The sequence below is a fragment of the Scatophagus argus genome, chromosome 13 (assembly GCF_020382885.2).
Source record: "Scatophagus argus isolate fScaArg1 chromosome 13, fScaArg1.pri, whole genome shotgun sequence".
NCBI lineage: Eukaryota > Metazoa > Chordata > Actinopteri > Scatophagidae > Scatophagus > Scatophagus argus.
Window position 1 is genome coordinate 22,439,571 of NC_058505.1, and position 22,186 is coordinate 22,461,756.

Below are 22,186 nucleotides of genomic sequence, written 5' to 3' on the forward strand. Positions count from 1 at the left end.
CTAGGCAGTTTAAGATTTTTCAGTATGTGACCCGCAAAACAGAGAAGACAGCCCACCCTGAGTTAAAACAACATTATGGAGCTTTGGTGCAAAACGAATAGACTAGCTACTTCATAAGCACACCGATAGTTCTGAATTCTTATTATCAATAATGAATGCACCATGACCAATATTTACATTGAACTAACACTGTATTTTATGTATAAACAGACCTACTGCAGACACAAAGATGGCCCTGACATCTTCTCTGGTGCTCGCATTCCCATGCCTCAAAGACTCATCCAGCAGTGGTACTGTAAGTATTGGAAGAATGTAGTCCTTGGAACCAGGGATGTAGATCCTGTTAAACATGCTGTTCATTGGAAACAAACAAACAAACAAAAAAAAAAACATCAGTGCAATGGCAAGTGGCTAGTGGCTGTCAGACAGAGGCATTACTGGCTAGGTAGCAGATGGCAATATTTTAAGTTAATACATAGAGAACTTGAGTGAATGACTTTGTTGTCTGCCCATTATTGAAACTAGTGCAGTGCCGATTCAAGCAAAGTTTTCCAAGAAACATGTTGCCCAGTTACATCGGTGCAGGTAGATCATATGAAATTGGCGATGTTAAATCAGACCTGTGCAGTTAATAGAGCTATTTATTCATGAAGGAATGTTGCAACGCTGACACAAATTAAAGCCTTCATAACGGCGTTGAGTTGGAGCTAGTGCCATTATTCCACGCATTGCATACCCATGCATTTAGCTGTTGTTGGGAAGTGATAAAACTAACCGCATAACCATGGCCATCTCAGTGCTATAGAACTTGAAATGATGGTTGAATGAATGGTATGCAGATAGCCAACGTCCAGATAAAGAGTGGCTGTTTTAGATTTAACAGACTGCTTACCAACGCGAGTGTGCGTGTGACTTCACAGTTGTTACTGTACATGCACATTTTAACAGACTGCTTGTGTAATGTTTATTTGTTACATCCTATTTAGCTTAATTTAACAACATCTTTCTTATATTTGTCAAAAAATGACCAAACTTTGCACTGCACTCACGCCATTAGCAAGACCCGTGTCAAATTTGAGGTCAATCGGACGAGTGGTTCGAGTCTTATGCATGGAACAGACAGACAGGAGGACAGAGTGACACACAGACAGACGTTCCTTGCATTAATAGATAGATAGATGACTGCTACAAAGCTGTTCCATCATCATCTATTACAAAATGTACCTCAATTCATTGTAGGACACCTGGTTTGCCAAGGGAAGAAGAGGCCATCCTGCTACCGGCTTCCTGGAGGAGCGCCTCCGTAACATCCGAAAGCGCATCAGGAGCTGGAGAAGGGGAGGAACGCCAGCCAGACAAGAGTCATCATCACCATCATCGTCATCAGTATTGTCATCGCCAGAAACCCGTATAATAACTACACCAGGTATGCAATTATGGTCTTAAAGGAATACGCCACCCTCAGGTGAAATTGAGTCACTCCCCATAGTCCCTAGAGTTGGATAAGTGTGCAAAAGCGTTTTGCTGCCGACCAAGCCATTGTCTAAACCTGTAAATACCTCGGTTAGCTTTAGCTTTGCATAGTCGCTGTAATCCGGAATGTCCAGCAAGACAGTCGTTGCAATAGTGAATCAGATAACTCAAGATTTTTTCCTAATTATTTCCTGTGACCTCTACATTCACATCAAGTGTAAATATTAATGCAATCTTACACGAATGGATTTGCGAGACCAATTTAGAGTTGGAACTATTTTTGGGCAAAGCACCGGCGAAGCACTGCTGCCAGGCGCAAAGACACCATGCAGCACCCTTCACACAGCAAATAACCATTATTACTCAGTAAATGTGAAACTAACCTCAAACTACTAATGTAACAATCTTACTGTCTATCAACTGGTAACTCCATGCAGGTCAGACGGTGCATTTATGGAATTTGGGGGTTTTCAGGTTCTGCGTGGTGTGTTTGCGCCACGAAAATGCTTTGCCAGAAAATAGTTCCAACTCTACATTGGTCTAGCAAATTCATTGTGTAAGATAAGAGTGCATTCACTCGATGTGAATGTAGAGATTTAATTAATGTAGACATTTTTCTATTCACGCTGTTTGGCTGCTGTGTGTATGGTCACATACCTAGCTTTGACTGATTAGAGGTGGACTGTCCAAATTTCAAAGCAACATTCCACTGTGTTTTCAAAGAGTCGCCCATACCGCCAGAAGAAGCAACACAAAAGACAGAATGGTTGAAGCACAACTCTCTGCCAGCCAGCCAAGTGGAGGACTACATGAGGGTTACAGCCCAATACAGGGCAAAATGGATCAGGGACAACACAGGGAAAACCATTGCCGATGTTTTAGGCGAGTTTCCACACCTGACCACACCAGGCATGGTATGTCCACCTCACAGTTGCAAATATGTTATGTTATATATGTTATATATGTTATATACATTTAGGTAACATTACTAATAACATGCTAACGCTCCCTCACAGGAAAGGTCAAAAACTACAAGTCGCAGTTTAGAGAAGAATAAGAAGACAAAAGAAAAGAAATTACTTACCAAATAGACTTCTTTGGTTCGCCGTAGGTAGTTTCATCGGCTGGTCTTCGTCGGATGCTTTATCAATGTAGTTAAACTGCGCATGGTTGTCTTGAACCCCGTGAATGTGCGTGGTCACCTGAACTCAATCCGAAGAAAAGAGACCGAATAGCCGGAACTGTGACCTTTGACCTCGAAGTGATCTCAATACGCAAATGGACAAATTTGTATAATGTTTCTTCATCAACCATTTCCACATCAAAATAAATTCCTAATCAATTCCCTTACATGACAACAGTGATAGTTATTACCCAATAAATTATACATTGTGTGTGTGTGTATGTGTGTGTGTCAGTGTGTGTGTGTGTGTGTGTGTGTGTGTGTGTGTGTGTGTGAGACAACATGTGTATAATTATTTCTTTATTTTTTATATTTTTTCTCCAGAATACTCAATGTGCACTAATGGCTAAATGTAATCTTTCCCATTAAAGCATTCTGTTTGTAATTATTAGATGCCAAGGGAATACTGGCCCTTAGGACTTTGCCAAAACTTCTGCCATCTCCAGTCTACAAGAAAGGCAGGAAAACCATTCGGCATAGCTCAGAGGAGGCCACTAAAGCATTCCTGGAAATCAGGCCAGTAAGTGACTTTTTTCATTATTACTTAACTGGTATCTTTACCATATTTCTATCATTCCACATCTTAAGTCTTCATATGAACATAACAGATTCATTTTAATATTCTTCTCTTCTCTCCTTTTTCTGAACTGCAGATTGGAACAAACATGGTAGAATTTCTACTGGAGGCTGGGGTGTCCAAACCTTACCCATTTGTATTGATGCTGGGGGAGGAGAGGATATGCTCGCAGGCATTTGTCGTGCTGTGTGGGGAGGCAATTGAGCAGCACACACTCCTTGGGGCAGTTGATGTCTGCTTCAAGGCCTTTTACATACTTGACATCAACTACCCCAAGGAGTGTGCGCCTGTCTGGGAACTACTCCAGACAGCAGTCTGTGAGTTGGGGGGGGCAGTTTCACCGACTGTAAACTTCCTGGCCTCTCAATTACAGTAGGTGTTGGTGATTAGCTGAAATGTGGTTTGTTATGTTTTGTTGTGTTTGTTAGTGTTTGTTGACAGACCTCATGTTAGCCCCAGAGACTGGACTTTTTTTATGATGTATTCAGGGGGCAGGCAGCAAGTGTCATGATCCCTGTTAAGTGTTTTATTATTTCCCTCATGTTTCATGTCTTGTCTTCCTGTTTTATTTTACGTTCACTCACCTCTGTCTCTGTTTCAGGTTCCTGTCTGCCCTGCCTCCTCCCCGTCTGTGTGCACCCGTTCCCTGATTGTTTTCCCCGCACCTGCCTCATATCACTCCCCATTAGCCTCGTGTATATATTCCCTCTTGTGTCTTGTCTCATTGCCAGTTCGTTGTCGTAGTTACTTCACGTTCCAGCATTTTTTCATAGTCTTGTCACCAGTGTTTTGATCCCTGCTCGTTTGTTTCCTGACCTCGTCTTAGCCTCACGTTTATTGGATACCGTTGCCTGTTTCGGACTGCCTTTTTGTGTACCGACCCCAGCCTGATTAAACGTTGTTTCTCTGCTTGACCGTCTCCAGTCGCGCTGAGTCTTTCCTTATTTGCCTAGTCAGGACCGTGACAGCAAGTGGATCAATGGTCCCGCCCACCTTCCTGCCCCTTTGCTTTTAATGGTTTGACTGTTGAATTAATTAATCCGAATTTTTAAATTTGAAATTTTGAATGTTTCTAATAAAATAAAATAATAATATTTTAATAAAATGCTTTTTTTTTACATTTCTGAAGCTTATTGGCATTTTACTACACTTGGTAAATTACAAACATTTTGTAGTTGTTAATTTATTCACACACAGGCCAGAATAGATGTAAAGGTATGCAATGTATTTTAAAACAATTTATAGAGATGCTACGGAGCCCCTAAAAGGACATGAGTGAAAAAAAAATAAAAGTCGTGCTTGAATCTGAAGACGACTGTGTCATTTTTGTATCAAATGAAGATGCAGACAAGTTGCCAAGTGAGGAGTCAGATTTTGTTCTTGCCCTCGACAACGAGGAAACCTTTGATGGCTCTGAAATACAATTTGGACCCATTTCTGGTTATGATGGTGATGATCTAGACTCCACTCTACCCTGGAATCCTGATGACCTCAGCGCTATGCAGGTATATTATTATAACAGAGTTGTTTCTAATAAAGCTGCAAAAGGATGTAACATAATATCATAATTCAATAATATGAAAAACATTGTTTGTTCCCTCAGCCTAACCCAATGTTATTAAAAAGTGAAGCAGTAAATAGTTGTATAAATAACCTTCATTAGAGAATAGTTAGAGATAACTTTACAAATGTAACAACACCTAATTTCCTTCTTCAAAAATGTTGCAGCATTCATCACTGAACAACAGACCTGACGTTTTAAACAGGATTCTTCAATCACCGGAGCAAACTGAAAAAGAAGTCCAACATGTGAAATTAAGACAAGTAAACATATTTCAAGATGTGCTTAATGTTTTCATGGAACCAAAAGTATTGGAGGCTGATTTAAAAATGGAGTTAAACAATGAGAAAGCAGTGGACAGTGATGGTGTATCAAGAGAGGTGTATTCTGCTTTCTGGGAACACTTTTTGGAACAGTGTGAGGGGGAAGATGAACGAGTGCCCAGATTGCGACCTGACTATTCTGAGAAGGAATGGCAAGCTGTTGGAAGGGTTTGGTTGAAAGGATATTTGGACCATAACATCATCCCAATCAAACTGTCACCAGCATTTATTCTTGCTTGTTGTCAAGGAGTCCGTTCAGTGGATGAAGAACTCTTGATAAGGTCATTTGCTAGATTTCTTTCAGTATCTGAGCGAGCAGCAGTTGAAAAAGCACTGCAAGGCAACATGGATGAAACTCATGAAGAAGACTTACTTGATCTTTTCTCAAGAATGGGCTCACACAGTCTGCCTTCTGAAGACAACCTCCGCTCTGCCATTTTAACAATGGCACACAAAGTTCTTCTTCAAGAGCCCAAGTTCATAATTGACTGTTTCCACTCCTGTATGCACAATGTCGAACCTATGCCCATAACAAAAGACAGCATAATTGAACTTTATGAGACTAAGAGGGCAACTAACAAGAAAGTGGCCAAGATCATAAAGCCATCAAGTGAGAACTTGAATCAACAGGAGCAGACAGCCCTTAACCACCTGCTACGGTATGTAAGAAGCATTGACCAAAGAAAACTGGAGATCTTCTTACGCTTCTGCACAGGATCCACAGTACTGTGCAAAGACACGATTGAAGTAACTTTTAACAAGTTGTGTGGTTTAAGTCGCAGACCAGTGGCACACACATGTGGGGCAGTTCTTGAATTACCATGCACCTACAATTCATACCCAGAGTTTCGTGCAGAGTTTGACAACATCCTGTCTAACGATTGCTTTACAATGAATATTGTGTAATGAATGTATGGTATCTTTTGAATATATCCACCTTCCATATGGCATTTTGAACCTTACGGCAATTTCAAGTTTTGAGAATACATTAAATATCTGAAAGGAATAAAAGGAATGGAATTGGCAATTTAATATTTACTGCAAATTCTTCAGCTGAATTTTTTGTAAGCTTGTGAGTTTGAAACTTGTGACTTGTTCAAGTCGTAAAAATCTTGTTTAAAAAAATGTAAATTCATGGTAATTTTGTTCTATATGGTACATTTGACTTGCTGAATTACCATATGGATAAATTACACAGGCCTCACAGTGACGAAAGCAAGATAACTGAAAAAGAAACTAATGCGGAGGAAACCACTTATGGCGACAGATTATGACATGTTAATTTTAGCATCATCTCATATTAGAGGGAGGATAAGATCTTGTTCCTTAAATGCAGGTACAAATCCAAAGCCTGATAAGCATCACCTGGGAGAACCATGTGTGACTCCAGAGATTGTAGATGTCTGTGTCACATGGCACTGCCGGTCGAAATGTGCAGTCATTCCGACACAGCTGTACCTCAGCGCTTTCCACTGGGGAAATACAGTCATGAGTTGTGTAGAGCTCTGGGAACATGTACATGATTCTGGGGCGACCACTAGGTACTCTGTCATTTTTTGATGGTCTGATGACATGCGAATCCCACACACAGATGATGTCATCCAACTCGTCCTGGAGAAACAGCATATTAGGAAGTAAGTTAACTGATATCACTAATATGATTTTAGTATTCTCATGTAGGCCTATGATGAGTTATAGAGAGCTTTAAATAAAAGGTTAATTTTGATTACCTATATCCAGATTCAAATTTTGAGCAATAGATGGGCACCTACTGCTTTGTACTCTTAACTGATCCCAATTACTTTAAAACAGATTGTATGTGTTAAGATAGTCCACAATTACGGTTACTGGTGGGACAGTTAAGACGGACGGACCGAGTGGCTTCCGGTCCGTCCCTCTTAACTGTCCCACAAAAAAACTAAAGCAGGCCCTTTCTACTTCTCAGTAACAAAAGCCGCTACCAGCATGTATCGCTTCACATATAATATACTATAATACAGCTTACCTGGATGATTCCCATGAAGCAGTACTGAATTAGACTTTTGTCCAAATATCCACCGTCGAACAAACCACGGTCCTTCAGATCAACAAACAGAGAGATGTAGAACTCCATGGACTCCTTCCTGAGAAAGCCCCACCAGCTCTCTATCCGCTGATTAGTCATACTCGCCCCTTCAATGCAGCTGTCAATGGCAGAACCGTCGCGTAAGTTGCGACGGAGAAAACGCTGAAAGTCTCTGACTTTGGCATTCTCTGTGCCCCTGTCCCCTCTGACAATCCTTGGGCACCCACCCGATCTCTCCCCTGCCTCCACATAGTAGCCTCCAATGACTTTTGGGTCACTGCTTGTAGTAAATGCGTTCATCCAGATGATTTTCCGTGAAAATCCGTCAATACATCCGTTGATACATATTCCGAAAGGCTTCAGTTTATCATAAGAATCCAAGTGCCAAATATAATTAGGGCCTGTTGCAAAATAGCTCTGACAATAAAGCCGCCTGCTTCGTCTGAGCTCCACACCCCTAGGATCTAATTCTTTTAGAATCAAACGGATATCTTCTTTTCTGACATGTAATCCATTCTCTTTGCATTTTGTGTACATCCACCTGTACCCATGGAGTTGGCCAGATATTTGCAACTGTTCATGAATAAAAGTAATCACCTGGTCCAAACTGGTGTACTCCTGGCGCTGAGACAGATGAGAAGACTTCAAAATTCTTTTTAAATGTCTCTCTGAGATTATATAACGGTGGCGACTCGCAAGCAGTCTTTGAATGTCCTTATAAGTTAGCCCTAGATCGAAATACAGCCCAATTAAGTTCGCCATCTTTACGCAGGTAATAGTACCGCCGATATGCACATCCAGGTCTCCTGTGTGGTTTCTCGTGCGCACGCGAAAGTTTCTCGTGCGTACAAGTTTTGTTTCTCGTGCGCACGCGTAAGTTTCTCGTGCGCATGACTTATATTTGACTTATATTTTTTTTTCACCCATGTCCCTTTACTTTTATTTTTTTTCACCCATGTCCCTTTAGGGGCTCCGTAAGATGCTTTATTTATTCTGAAGGAAATTAAGAATGTTGTAAGTCATTATATGCATACATTTAGATTTGGGGAAAAGATATATAATAACTTATAAGTTAGGTCAAAATAACCCAGTAATGAAGGTGAAAATAACATAAATACTAGGTTAAAAAGGGCACCCAACAAATATGTAGGATTAACCTAACAGTTTTGTTACAATAACCCAATGTTTGGGTTGGAACAGCAACCCAACTCATTGGGTTGACTGCACAACCCAATTTCCTGTGTTAAGATAACCCATGCTGGGTTGGTCCAATAGTTACCCAGTGACTGGGTTGAAATTGGGTTGTTTTCAACCCAATATTTTTTAGAGAGTAATAACATAGGCTTTATATTAAGCAGCAGCACATCAGAGAAATGATGATACGTGCAGGGCTACTACCTGCAGGTTTTATCTGGAGAGAACATCAACTTCTTGAAACACGCTTCAACTGCTGATTATAACAATGTTCCTGAAATTTCTTATTATTCACTGTAAGTGACAAGAAAATGACACCTTTCATTCTGCGGGACAATAACCTTATTTCTGAATATGCATTCCCTGCCACCCCCTCACCCACCACACTCAGTATCTGTGAACAGGATGAGCATCAGCCCTTTCAATGACAGAAGACGAGGAATGTAATTGAACCAGACAGCATGTCATCCTCCATGCTGTGTTCCACAATCGTCCAAGTCAGCAAGAAACCCAAACCTACAGCAGGATTAAATGAAAACAGGCCCACTGCCCTGACATCTGTGGTCATGGAATCCAGTGAGAGACCCCTGCATTTTGCCTTCTGGGCAAACTGGTAAATGGATGACGCAGTGAACATGGAACATCACCACAACCTGCAACATATCGACTCCATATGGATATGCAAGGATGGTGTTTTAGCTTTGTGTTCAACACAGTCATCTGAGAAGTCTCCAGATGCAGTCAGAACAACCTGTAACTGATCACAATCAGAAAGCTCAAGATTATAGTGGTGAATGCTTCTTCACAACTTAGTTAGTGGCATTTGTGATTGTGCCTATAGATGGAAGTGATTCAGAATAGTCTTACTGATGGTGTAGATATGTAAGTAAGTATGTACTGTGAATAAATATGGCTCTACCTTAAAACACCTGCTTTTACAATCTAATTTGGTTTAACAATTTGTCCACTCAAAAGATTGCAGACTGAAACAGAAGATACTTTAGCACTGATAATTCACATACGCTTAGCTGACCTACTTTCTAATAATGAACCTTGTAAACAGCATAAAGTAACATAATGATGCTAAAACTGGCCTGTTTTCTACTTTTCTCAGCTTGTAGAAAGAGTTTGTGTCATAAACACAGCTATCAACTGATTGGACTGATGACCAAAACAGGAAAAAGAAGTGTTTTAACAGAAAAACTGACAGATCTCAGAAATACATCATCTGATGATTCAACAATTGTACATGCTTTGATCATTTTGGGTTAGAGGACCAGGTGATATATGTAGACTGAATGCAATGCAGTGGATACAATGCAAGGTGAATTAGAGAAAAAAGTATACGGCATAATTAAAAGCAATGTCATTAAATGAAAATTTTAACATGGGAATTTACTCCCTGTGCCTTTTAGTGCGATAATATTGCAGGGAAAGGACAGCCAGTGCACTCGCTGATTACAGCATTATGTACGCTATATCCATCCATAATATCAGTGACTCCCTACAGTCAGTTTTAGAAAATAACTATGTAGTTAAGTAATTTTGAGATACTTGTACTTGTATTTTCATTTTCCGGTACTTTTGTTATAATTTTTTGCTACAATTCAGAGTCAAATATTGTATTTTTTCACTCAACTACATTTGTGTGTATGTGCATGTATGTGTGGGTGCATTACTATAATTATTATTATTATTATGGCAAACTTTGAGAGAGACCAGTGCAAATCCACTGCCATGAAGTCCATTAGTTTGTGGGGCATGTTTTAAAGCCTTGTGTTTGGAAATATGTCCATCTTTGAACAGCCGTGTGGAGCTGGGGAGGACACAAGGACATACTACGGTAGTGACTTATAAATCAGATGGTTGCCACACCCTAAAGCACATCCTCCTTCACTGTCCATTTAACTGTAAATGGGACCATAATATCAAAATGAACATCATGCTGTACTGAAGACTTGAAACTAGCAAAAACAAAACAAAAGTATATCTATGTGGAAACTTAGGTAATAAATCAAGTGAGAATTCACCTCATTTTCTCATAAGTTTACATTCAGTGAGATTTATTTTTGAAACTAGTCTATCCATGGTGGACAAATAATGCAGGTTTAAGAAACTTCAAGCTAGTTTCATATTGTAGTTCCAGAAACTTTGTCTATATTCTAAAAAGTCTGTGTCCTGGATACACCTACAGTTCAAAAAAGAGAGACTAATAAGAAAAAAAAGTAGTCCCACCTCCACCTCTTCATCACGGTAACGGGGGTGCTACGTGACAACTTCCTCATGGCGCAAGGATGTCAACAGAGCTGGTGTCCATGTCTACAACTGCTAGATACTGATACACTATAGACATCATGCTAAATGTAACTTGCATGATGATCAGCTGGAGAAGCTCTGGGACATTGGCTTGCTGTAAAGATCAGGCCCTCAAACACTGGCATTTCCAGATGCCTGTGGCCGAGATAGACAATGTTGGATGGGGTGTACAAGTAAAGCAAGTGTGGCAAGGGGGTGGCAAGAGGACAGGAGTCTGTGCTAGGCTAAAAGCAAACCCTAGCCAACTGGCTCTCATGTCCATCTTGCTCTCAATGTGTCCTCCCCTCCCCTAGTTGTGGTGGTAATCCCTGAACTTGCTGGTGGACACTAGGAGTGCCGTCAAGCTGAAGAAGGAGTCCTACAGGGCATGGCTGGCTTGTGGGACTCCTGAGGCATCCATCCATTTTCTATACCGCTTATGCGTCAGGGTCGTGGGGGAGCTGGAGCCTATCCCAGCTGACTACGGGCGAGAGGCAGGGTACACCCTGGACTGGTCAATCACAGGGCCAACACACAAAGACAAACAACCACACACTCTCAGGGTGCAATTTAGAGTAGCCAATTAACCTAAAGTGCATGTTTTTTGGTATTGTGGGAGGAAGCCGGAGTACCCGGAGAAAACCCACGCAGGCACAGGGAGAACATGCAAACTCCACATAGAAGGGCCCAGACCGGGATTCGAACCTGGAACCCTCTTGCTATGAGGCGACAGTGCTAACCACTGCACCACCGTGCTGCCTCCTGAAGCAATTTCAATTCAATTTCAGTTTATTTATTTATATAGCACCTTATACAATCAAAATTGTCTCTAGATGCTTTACAGAGACCCAGAGCCTGAACCCCCGAGCAAGCAGACAGTGGCAAGGAAAAACTCCCTTTTAACAGGAAGAAACCTTGAGCAGGACCCAGCTTGCAAGGGAGAACCATCCTGCTGATAGTCAGCTGGGTAAAAGGGGGGAAGAAGAGGTAGACAGGACAGAGAGGATGAAAGAGAGAGAGAGCGAGAAAGAGAGAGAAACATACATGCAATAAACATCATAAATTACCAAGGACAAACATGACAGGTTGTTATAATTGGAATACTGAAGACTACATACTGTATGTATTTGTTTTTAGCTGATATGTTGTTTAAGTTAGTTATATTAGCACTACATAGAATTAAAAAAAAAAAGAGGGGGGGGGGGGGGTCAGCCGTGGCCTAGAGGTTGGAGAAGCAGCTTGTGAACAGAAGGTCGCTGGTTCGATTCCCCCACCGGGCAGGCAGGAAAAATTTGAGTGTGGTGGAGTGGTAATGTCTTCACCCCTCATTAGCTGGCTGATGTGCCCTTGAGAAAGGAACTTAACCCCCAACATGCTCCCCTGGCTCCTGTGTGTTTCACTGCATGTTGCATATCTGTGTGTTTCAATCAGTGATGGGTTAAATGCAGAGAAGTAATTTCCCAGCTTGGGATTAATAAATTAAATTATTAAATTAAGTAGAAGAACAACATGGCAGATGAGATGAGAGGGTGGATGTTGACAGTAGACACTGGGTTTGTCAGTTCATGCAGTTCTACATGTAGATCTGGATGGAGAGAGACCTGCAGAGAGATACAGAGAGAGAAAGAAAGGGAGGGAGAGACACAAAACCATGAGGAGAACTGGACACACAGTTAGTGACATAAAATAATGAATTATATGTTGATCTGATGAGAGGAGAGGAAGTAGAGGAGAGGAGGTGGGGGAGTAGAGATGATGGTGGTATTGGGGAGGTGGGGGAACTGCTCGGTGGATCATGTTTGTGTCCCCCTGCAGCATAGGCCTATAGCAGCGTAGCTATGTGTTGCAGCCTCTGAATGAGAGCCGTCTCTGAGCTGGTCAACAAAAAACAAAAGGCAGCTGCGGGTCCATGGATTAACTTAAAAATGTATTAACAGAAATTACAAACCCTTTTGGTTTCGTTCTATGAAAAACAAAAAACGGTAAAGCCAAAATCACTCTCCACAGTCTGCTTTTGCAGTCAAAAAACTGTTCCACTTCCTGGTCTGACCAGCGTCTCCCAGGTGTCACTGATTGACGCACTAAATACCTGCACGTAGCCGCTCACAGGAGAGGAGGGTGAGGGGCAAGGCACCACAACACAAGTCATCACAAGGAACAAAATAAAAACTGTAATTCATCTTAAATACAAAGATAATTTGGCCCCAACACTATGATAGAGATTAAAGATTAACAGTTAGTCAGACCTATTCTACCTGTAGCTGTACATCAAGGAGTGAGTGTAACTATGCCTACCAGCCCTACACACTTCGCTTGAGGTTAACTATACACTTTACTAAACAGAAAGGTTTTAAGTCTGGTCTTTAAGGTGGAGTCTGCCTGTTGAACCCAGATTAAGACTCATCCTCCCGTTCTACTTTTATGAATTCTGGGAACTGCAAGTAAACCTGCACTCTGTGATCTGAGTGTTGTATTGGGAATATATGGGACTATTAGATCCTGCAGGTATGATGGGGCTAGTCCATTTAGGGCCTGATATGTAAGTAGGAGAATTTTAAAGTCTGTTCTGAATTTTACTGGAAGCCAGTGAAGAGAAGCTAAGATGGGGGAGATATGATCCCTTTTACTGATTCCTGTTAAAACTCTAGCTGCTGCATTCTGGATCAGCTGCAGGTTATTAACAGAGTAATTTGGACATCCTGACAATAGTGAGTTGCAGTAGTCCAGCCTAGAAGTAACGAAAGCATGGACAAGTTTTTCAGCATCACTCTGAGAGAGGACGCTTCTAATCTTAGCAATATTACGGAGGTGAAAGAAGGCGGTCTTAGAGGTCTGTTTAATGTGATGGATAAATGACACGTCTTCCTCTACTATGGAACCCTCTTCCGGTTTCGGTCTGAGAGGCGGACACCCTCTCTACATTTAAGAGTAGACTAAAAACTTTCCTGTTTGATAAAGCTTATAGTTAGGGCTGGCCTAGCCTGGCCCCTAGTTATGCAGCTATAGACTTAGACTGCCGGGGGCCCTCCCATGACGCACTGAGCTCTTTCTTCCTCTCCTTCTCCTTCTGCACACATTTATGTCCCATTAATGCACATCACTAACTCAACTTCTTCCCTGGAGTCCTTGTGCTTTCTTGTCTCGCAGGTTCCCATGGATCGTGGTCAGACCTCCTGCTGCGGTCCTGCTCGAAACTCACTGCAGTTACTACTGTTTAGTCATAATCTATTTCAATTGTGTTGCTACTCTGTACAGCTACTACCATTGTTACTGTTACTAATACTGCTATCATAATCACCGTAGTACCTCCTGTATACTTCATTATCATTATCTACAGTTACAATATTTCTAGTATTATTACTGCTGCTATGCATCTGTGCTTGTGTGCTGCTTCTCTCACCCCCCCCCCCCCCCCCCCCCCAACCGGTCAAGGCAGATGGCCACTCATCTTGAGCCGGGGTCTGCTCCGAGGTTTCTGCCCTCTAAAAGGCAAAAATGGGAGGTTGGATATCAGCCTATAGTTTGCTAAGATGTCTGGGTCAAGTGAAGGTTTTTTAAGCAAAGGTCTGATAACAGCGGTTTTAAACGCATGTGGTACATAACCTGTTGTTGGGAGGTCTATGGGCAGGGCACTGTAGCCAGACTGCCTGGCTACAGTGTTAAAGAGAAAACGTGGGTTGTTCTTGTTTTTCTCTATTAATGATGAATAATAGGCAGTTCTGGCTTCATGAAGGGCCTTTTTGTATGCCAATAGACTGTCTTTCCAGGCTTTCTGGGATTCAGCTGATTTGGAGGAGCACCACTTCCTGTCCATCCAACTTGATGTTTGTTTCAGCGTTCGTATATTTGAATTAAACCAAGGAGCTAGCCTCCTATGATTTGCACCCTTCTTTCTCAGTGGAGCAACCATATCTAAAACTGTGTGTAACGTGACTGCAGTGTTGTTAACAAAGAAATCAATTTCTGCAGGAAGGGGGAGGGGAGGGATCTGTGGCCCAGTACAAAAAGAAGTCTATCAATGCCCCTGGTGTCTCAGTCTCTTTCCTCTGCTCTGTCTGTGTCATAGATGTATACAGAGCTGCAGGTCTGTGTGCGTATTTCCAGTGTGCTTTGTGTGAATTCATACAAATCCAGAAAAGCGTTACTTTCTTGGCAGGTTGTGTGGAGGTGTGGCTGTGTTTGTTTGTTCACAATGTAACTGTTGTGAAACAATCAGAGGATAACTTTAACTAAAACTGTCTGTATCAATACCAAAGGATAAAGTAAACATAATCAAACCAAACCAAGTCTGGTACCTGAAAGGCACTGGCCTTCCAGGAAGGAGATAAGGAGCGAAAGAAAGAGCCATCACACAGAGAGCTTCTGGCAGGAGAGGTGCATCCTGTTGCCCATTCAAAATACAGAACCTCGACAGTAGACCTTGTGGCATCTGCTTGTTGTGTAAAAGCACCTTTACTGAGAAGATGCTGGTGTTGCCCGTGTGAAACTATCCAAAAGAAGCATGCCTGGTCTCTGTTTCTATAGTCCTGAAGGCTGGCAGCTTCTGTGGAAATGCTATTGGGCCAGTGTTGAGGATTAGGTGTCACTTTGTTCAGGGAGCCTGAGAACACAAACACACACATTAACTTTGTTAATCCACATTGAAAACATTTTGTCTCTGCTTTCCTTTGAGACTTTCCCATTTTCATATATTCAACACCAGCAGATGTCACCTCCAGAAGTTCTCTGACGACTCAGCCATTGTTGGCTGTGTGTCTGAAGGGAATGAGACCTGAGGAGTACAGGTCAGTCATCGTGGACTTTGTGGACTGTTGTGAGCGCAACTACCTGTGCTTAAACACCAGTAAATGATGGTGATTGACTTCCAGAGAAGGACATTACCACTTGCACCTGTGAACATCCAGGTGGTACCTATAGAGACTCTGTGTGCCTGCCTTTTCTTCATATTGCTATTTCACAGTGTCAGAGACATTTCTGAGCATCAGTCTGTGGGCTTGTAGCCCCCAGCCAGTAACAGTGTGCAGGGTGTGAGGTCAGACTGTAGGCTATAGGCCCTATCTGTCTCATGGCTGGTCTGTGTGTCTGATTGGTGTGTGAATTCACTTAAAACACAGCAATGTGGTTTATTTGTGCTGTAGAACACAAATACATGAAACAGACAGAAATAATATTTCATTTATCTGATTTACTGCTTTGTTGTGGCTAACACCACTGTACACTTTAAATATGAAATGTCTGTCATCCTGAGAGGACCTCTGAAAAATATCTATACACACACACACACACACACATATATATATATGTATGTATATATACATATATATATATAGATATATATATATAGTTAAAAAAACAAACAAATCTTGTGTGATGGAACTTCAGAATGCTAGTTTGCACATTCTTGGTTCTTTACCTTTCATCTGACTTTGATGTGTCATCACATTCTGAACAGAACAGTGTGCTCTCCAACAGATCTGAGATTCACTCGGTATCAGTACACACTCTCCAGGTTATCTGCACGTGTTTACAGTACAACTCGTCTGAAACTTCGATTAATTCGACGAGTTCATCCAACATTTGATGACTCTGACCTCCAGAACAGATTCAGGTAGGTGCAAAGTGTTTCCAGTTACAGCTCATAGTCTTGTTGTTGTGTGTTTGCTCAAATCCTGGAAACTAATCTTTAATGTGCTGCGACTAACTGATGCAAGTTTAAAATTATAATTGTGTGGGCCCAATTCATCTTTGTAGTCCAGTGTGACACCAGCGTCATTTTAGGCAAAACCTTGTAGGCTTACTTCTCAGATAAGTTTCGAGGTTCTTTAGGTTTTGTTCAAAGTACAAACCTTTTCAGATATGAGAAATTCATCTATCTGTCAAGTAGCAGATTTTTGGCATTTTAATCCGAGCAACATTTTGCACAAAGTAGGTGAATTGGGCTGAAGTCTTAATTAAATCCATTATATGCTTTTTTCCTTTCTGGCCAGTTTTGACGTTATCTGTCACATCCATCACAAATGAAGTTTATTCTATGATCCTTATGTTGAGTCAGTCTGAGTACATGACCATCGTAGTTCATGTTTAAGTCGCTGCTTTATTTTTAAAACGTACTGCAGTCAAAACAGATTATTTCTCATTTTAGAGAACAACATGCAGGCAGATCGTGAGATGAGAAAGAGGAGGGCTAGTGATGATGGCAGGATGCCCGACAAAAGGATGAGGTGCAGTAACCTCACCAACCCTTCTGAACACAGTGATGTGTCAGTAAAGGACAGAATCAGTCAGAGAGGAAAGAGGAAGATCAGTGTAGATGCCAGACCTCCTGAAAAGAAGAGAAGGTGTAGCATCAGAAACAGCTCCAACTCTGACCCCAGTGTAATAGCTGTGGTGGAGCCCAAAGCAGAGACAAACAAGAGAAAGGCCAACGACGATAATGAGGCACCTGAGAAGAAAACCAGTTGTAGTGACAGCGGAGTGTCCTGGTTCCCTCTGCTCAGTGATACTGAATCCTCCTCTTCATCAGCAGCAAATGTAAATAAGAGTGGAGGAGACGTCTGCAACAACACAAGCAGTGCCTCGTCCGAGGAGGAGAGGATCTTTGAGTTGGCCTCCTCACTAAACACAAGCAGAGGTAAGCAGATAGTGGGAAACAAAATGACTGCACAAGAATAGGTGTAAAATTATTCATGTAAGAAGTATGAAAAAATAAGGAAAGAATTCAGAAGAAAATGTCTGTCTGTGTGTTTTCAGCTGATTTCGTGAACAAGTACTGGGAGTTGGATCCGATCGGCGAGGGAGGCTTCGGCACAGTGCGCGCTGGCTTCCGTAAATCAGACCATCAACCAGTAAGTCTTACAAACACACGCTCACACACACTGCAACATTCACTGATCCTCAGGATGTATCAGCTATAGACAGTGTACTGTACGTGCTGAGCTGAGTTTCCCAGTCTAAAAAATGGGCACACTCCACTTGATGACAAAAGTCCATCTGTATGTAATCTTAAGAGAAAAGGACCATGCTGCTTACTTGATGAATTACTGTATTACTTCATGGCTTCATGGTCTCAATTGCAAGGTCCAGGTCTTATCAATACAACATGCTCAGTATATAAGTTGTAGTCCCCGCAGTCGTGGATCAGTGGTTAGGGTGTCGGACCCGTAACCGGTGGATCGCTGGTTCGATTCTCCGTACCGGTGTCCATGGCTGAGGTACCCTTGAGCAAGGTACCTAACCCCCACTGCTCCCCGGGCACCGCACGCGGTCGCCCACTGCCCCGGGTTTGCTGTGTGTGTGTGCACGTCACTTGGGTGGGTTAAATGCAGAGCACGAATTTCGTTGGAGTGAGTTCCCTCCAATGACAAAATATGTCACTTTCACTTTCTTTCATCTGAAATAGACGATAAAGTGTAGTTTTGTGCCTTAATGTCTGGGTTTTGGTTAAATCTGCTTTCACTAGCCAGACATCCACTAACTGCTAATTAAAACTAATTCATTTCTGGGGAAAATACAAAATGACATGAAATGCAGGAGATGCTTTCTTTCTTTGATTCTGGCTCTCCATTGACTCAATGAGCTTCGGGGAGCCGCACTAGTCAGCTTCTCTGTGCTTCTTCTGCCGTGTGCCAGACAGACTCTGAGTGAGGAACACACTCGTCTCGCATAATCACACTTACTTTTACACTGAGTTGTGTCTCTGTGGTACCTCTGCAAAAAGGGTCACACTCTGTGGTTAGCTTGCCTGCTTTCAGCCCAAGCTAGCTTGAGTTTTAGCTCATCCTTCTCCTGCTTAAACAGTTTTTAAATTTGTTCAGTCGCAGTAACTTTTAATGACGTGACTAAACTTAATTTACATTTGACTTTGAGGAGCAGGTGTTCCCACACTGAGCTTTGTTAGCGTGCATCATTTATACCAGATGATAATATAGCAGAGTGTGTGTGCGTGTGTGTGTGTGCGTGTGTGTGTGTGAGTGTGTGTGTGTGTGTGTGTGTGTGTGTGGTGGGGAGGACCTGTACACCTACATGTGTAATTGGTCACTTCTGTTTGGCTAACCAAGATTGCGCTCGGCAAACCAATGTGTGATGTCATGGTGGGTTTACACACAAACCAAATCATTTGAACTTCTGTCTTGCAGGTTGCCATCAAGCACATTCCCATGAGCGCTGTGAGAACAGAAAAAGTTGTAAGTAATTTGATCAGATGATGAACACCAGCTGACGTATTTAAAACAAAATGTGAACGTTAAATGTGTCTTTGCTACACTGTGAATGAGCTGCACATGTTTTGTCTCTGTGTCTGAAACATTCGGTGTTGGAATCTATTACAAGTCATTGGCATGTAAGCATTTGTTTTTTCTTTAGAAATGCAATGGGAAGGTGTTCAACATCATTCTGGAGGTGGCACTCATGCTGAAAACCGCAGGTCTACCAGGATCCATTGGACAATCCACTGCTGTGTCCCTTCTGGACTGGTACCATCTGGACCAGGAGTTAATACTGGTCATGGAAAGACCAAGAGGCTCCATGGACCTCTTCAGCTACCTTAAATTTCGCGGAGGATACCTGGATGAACATGAGGCAAAGGTATGGAAGCTGGGTGGAGGACATTTCTGTATGGGAGTGTGTGTGTGTGACTACATTTTATTTAATTGTTTATTCATTAGATGTTTGTGTAATTGGGTCCTTACAGGAAGATCAGAGTTCATAAATAAAACCCACACCGAACTTATGATACATTACTGCCATATTTTTCATTGTTGTGTTGTTCAAGAGATACATTTTTCCTGACCTTCTCTTCCAATTCTGTCCCTCTCAGATGATCCTGAGACAGCTGGTGGACGCAGCCATCGACATGCACTCAAAGGGTGTCTTTCACCGGGACATCAAGTTACAGAACGTCCTGGTGCAGTTGAACGGTGGAGAACCCAAAGTGCGTATCATCGACTTCGGCTGTGGCAGCTTCTCCACTGAGGCGTCTTACACTACTTTTTGTGGTATGATATCTGGCTTGTGCTCTTCAGTCATTTGCCAATCTCTGAAATAATGATTTTCATGTTTAAACAAAGATTCTCATCATCCCTTCCTGTCTTTTCCCTCCATTGCTCTGCTGATGTGTGTACTAGGTACCCGTGCATACTTCCCTCCCGAGTGGTTTGACGATCAGAAATACAGTGCTCGTCCCACCACTGTTTGGCAGCTTGGAGTTCTATTTTATTCATTGCTGTGTGGACATAGGACCTTTACCACCGTGAGCTTCATGAACAACCACATTCAGTTCAACAGAGATCTGCCCAAGGGTAAGAAACACAAGGACAACACAAGATCTGTTATTTGTTTTCACTGGATCACTTCCCACTAAAACCTTTCATCTCGATTTCTCTCGTTTCCCAGAGGTCAAGATCTTGGTGTATATGTGTCTGACCAGAGACCCTGAGCTGCGAACCACTCTGGAGGAGCTACAGATGCACCCTGCGCTCAACTAAGTCTCATCCATCCACAACTGCATCAGTGCAGGACACACAGAAAAAAAGGACAACACAAAAGAAATTATTCATTTCTACGATACTGACATTGACTTTTTCCCCATCTCGATGTCCTGTGTAACCCCCAGCCGTCCGTGTAGAGGGGATCTCTCTTTGAATTGCCTCTTCCGAGGTTTCTTCCCAATTTCCTGATGGGCTCAGGACTTCTGGGGAGTTTTTCCTCATCTTCTTAGAGAGCTTGGGCTGGGTCAGGAACCAATTGTCATGCCTGGTGTTTTGGTTATGCTTTGTTTTTTGATTTTTGGTAATCCACGTGCCACATTTCATGTTTGTGTCTCATGTGTTTTCATGTTTTAAGTTCATGCACGCAGAGCAGTTTTATTTTTCTTTTTAATGAAAATGTTTCAATTTGCCATGTGCAACCTCAGCTATCAAATAAAGTAAGAAGCTTCTCTATCACTGATTGTAATTTCTGAAGAGCACTATTTTCACTGTAGTCCAAAATCATCACATTTGTGTCTTGAGTATAACTCAATTTCAAGTTATGTGACCTGAGGACACATCTCTGAAGAACACTGTATCTGACATTGTACTGTACTACAAATAAATGAATCAGCATTTGACCTCCTGCTAATGGTCTGAATTTTCACAAAAATTTTAGGTAAAACATCAGTGTTTTAAGGTGATGAATGGTACAGATGACTCATTTGTGGGATGCTTACATTTACATGTAGGACTTGCAAAGTCCAAAGATTGTAAAGAAGAGGACACTGCTTGATGATTTTTACAATTTCTAAATCTGATTTATTTTACTCATGCAAAAAGGAAAATGCATTGTCAGCACTTCTTGCTCAGCATATCTACAGTCTGTGAAGAAACACACATCTTGAGAGACAAGTGGGACAAGGATGACCTCACAGGTTCCTAACTCAAAGTGTTTCTGATGGAAAGTGACTAAATGTCATCAAAAATTCTTAATTACCCACAGAACAGGTATAACCTGCATCTAAGTGCTTTATATGCCTACCATAATACACGCATAATGTATAGAACTGACAAATACAAGCAAAGACTGATATTTCTTTGTACAATCACGTTAGAAACACAACATTGAAAGAAAGAGTAGAAAATACTTAACATTTGAAAAGTGGAACAAAGAAATTATATGAGATTAAGGTGGGTTTTTCACTTAAAGGGAATATGCCTGAGTGTTTTAGTTCATAGAAATTAACATGAACCAAAAGTCATGAAACATAAAAAATAAAAATTAGAATAAAAATGTAGAGAAAAATATGTCTCTTTAAAATGAAATATATATTTTTTTATATTTTCTGCAAAATGATGTATAAATAACGTGCGATATACTGAGCCAATATTTCAAAAGATGTGACTTCGTGTCATTTTGAAATGTGGAGATTTTTGGTTATTGTAACGTGTTATCTATAAGGAAGCAAGGGGTTCATTTCAGTGAGGGTCCTTATAGTGATGAGGCCACAGCTTTTAACGGAATACCAGTTTGCAGTACATCACTTCCTGCCGACGTGGATCGCTGCAATCAGCTGATCACTTTATTTAAGGACGAAACAAAGTTAGTTTTCTGTGATTTTCCCCACTGCCGCCGAGGAACACACAGTGAGACGCCGCATCGCCAAAGAAGCGAAACAACAGACCGCCAGCACCCCGCTGAGGACAACGCAGCGAACGTTTAAGTGGACTATTCATTTTCCAACTCCGAAGGACCGGAACAACTCACAGTAAGAGGCTTATGTCTGGGCGGAGGCATTATTAAGGCTGAGATAGTGTAAAGTAGAGTCGTTTACGTGTTTCCTTTGACTTATATGTGCTGTGTTGTGCGACTTAGTAGGAGCAATTTGGTTATTCGCAAAGAGTCAATGATTATGGGAAATAATCATTAAAGTAAAATCAGTGTATGCTTAATACACATAAATATCGGGGCACCACCCTGTCACCAGGGACCAATAGCCAAATTAATAAATGGGAAATAACAGTCTCTTAAAATTGTGAAGGATGAT

The 22,186-nt window shown here is 41.7% G+C and overlaps 3 protein-coding genes and 1 long non-coding RNA gene across 4 annotated transcripts; 2 read left to right on the plus strand and 2 right to left on the minus strand.

Moving 5' to 3' along the window:
* Nucleotides 1-240: 240 nt before the first annotated feature.
* LOC124069194 lies at nucleotides 241-3,053 on the minus strand. Its single transcript, XR_006845028.1, has 3 exons — nucleotides 2,558-3,053; nucleotides 1,225-1,328; nucleotides 241-352 (listed from the first exon to the last, which is right to left on the minus strand). It is a non-coding gene; the product is annotated as an uncharacterized LOC124069194 (long non-coding RNA).
* Nucleotides 3,054-4,504: 1,451 nt separating this feature from the next.
* LOC124069480 lies at nucleotides 4,505-6,023 on the plus strand. Its single transcript, XM_046408678.1, has 2 exons — nucleotides 4,505-4,738; nucleotides 4,962-6,023. Exons 1-2 carry the CDS (start codon nucleotides 4,505-4,507, stop codon nucleotides 6,021-6,023), a joined length of 1,296 nt encoding a protein of 431 aa, XP_046264634.1.
* Nucleotides 6,024-6,443: 420 nt separating this feature from the next.
* Nucleotides 6,444-8,157, minus strand: LOC124069481. The gene is made up of 2 exons (XM_046408679.1): nucleotides 7,123-8,157; nucleotides 6,444-6,728 (listed from the first exon to the last, which is right to left on the minus strand). Exons 1-2 carry the CDS (start codon nucleotides 7,942-7,944, stop codon nucleotides 6,444-6,446), a joined length of 1,107 nt encoding a protein of 368 aa, XP_046264635.1. The 5' UTR covers nucleotides 7,945-8,157.
* A 6,468-nt stretch (nucleotides 8,158-14,625) lies between these two features.
* On the plus strand, nucleotides 14,626-20,203 carry LOC124069193 (serine/threonine-protein kinase pim-2-like). The gene is made up of 9 exons (XM_046408065.1): nucleotides 14,626-16,279; nucleotides 16,814-16,947; nucleotides 17,233-17,302; nucleotides 17,422-17,516; nucleotides 18,807-18,854; nucleotides 19,033-19,254; nucleotides 19,487-19,664; nucleotides 19,794-19,967; nucleotides 20,062-20,203. Exons 1-9 carry the CDS (start codon nucleotides 16,252-16,254, stop codon nucleotides 20,151-20,153), a joined length of 1,041 nt encoding a protein of 346 aa, XP_046264021.1. The 5' UTR covers nucleotides 14,626-16,251; the 3' UTR covers nucleotides 20,154-20,203.
* Nucleotides 20,204-22,186: the final 1,983 nt, after the last annotated feature.

Excerpts from the sequence above, each read along its gene's own strand:
- LOC124069480 (XM_046408678.1), top strand. The coding sequence starts at position 4,505 with ATGAGTGAAAAAAAAATAAAAGTCGTGCTTGAATCTGAAGACGACTGT. Across the intron at positions 4,739-4,961 it reads ATGACCTCAGCGCTATGCAG|CATTCATCACTGAACAACAG; the intron begins GTATATTATTAT and ends AAAATGTTGCAG.
- LOC124069481 (XM_046408679.1), bottom strand. The coding sequence starts at position 7,944 with ATGGCGAACTTAATTGGGCTGTATTTCGATCTAGGGCTAACTTATAAG. Across the intron at positions 6,729-7,122 it reads GCTTCATGGGAATCATCCAG|GACGAGTTGGATGACATCAT; the intron begins GTAAGCTGTATT and ends CTGTTTCTCCAG.
- LOC124069193 (XM_046408065.1), top strand. The coding sequence starts at position 16,252 with ATGACTCTGACCTCCAGAACAGATTCAG. Across the intron at positions 16,948-17,232 it reads ATGTGTCAGTAAAGGACAGA|AACACAAGCAGTGCCTCGTC; the intron begins ATCAGTCAGAGA and ends GACGTCTGCAAC. Across the intron at positions 19,255-19,486 it reads TGGATGAACATGAGGCAAAG|ATGATCCTGAGACAGCTGGT; the intron begins GTATGGAAGCTG and ends TGTCCCTCTCAG.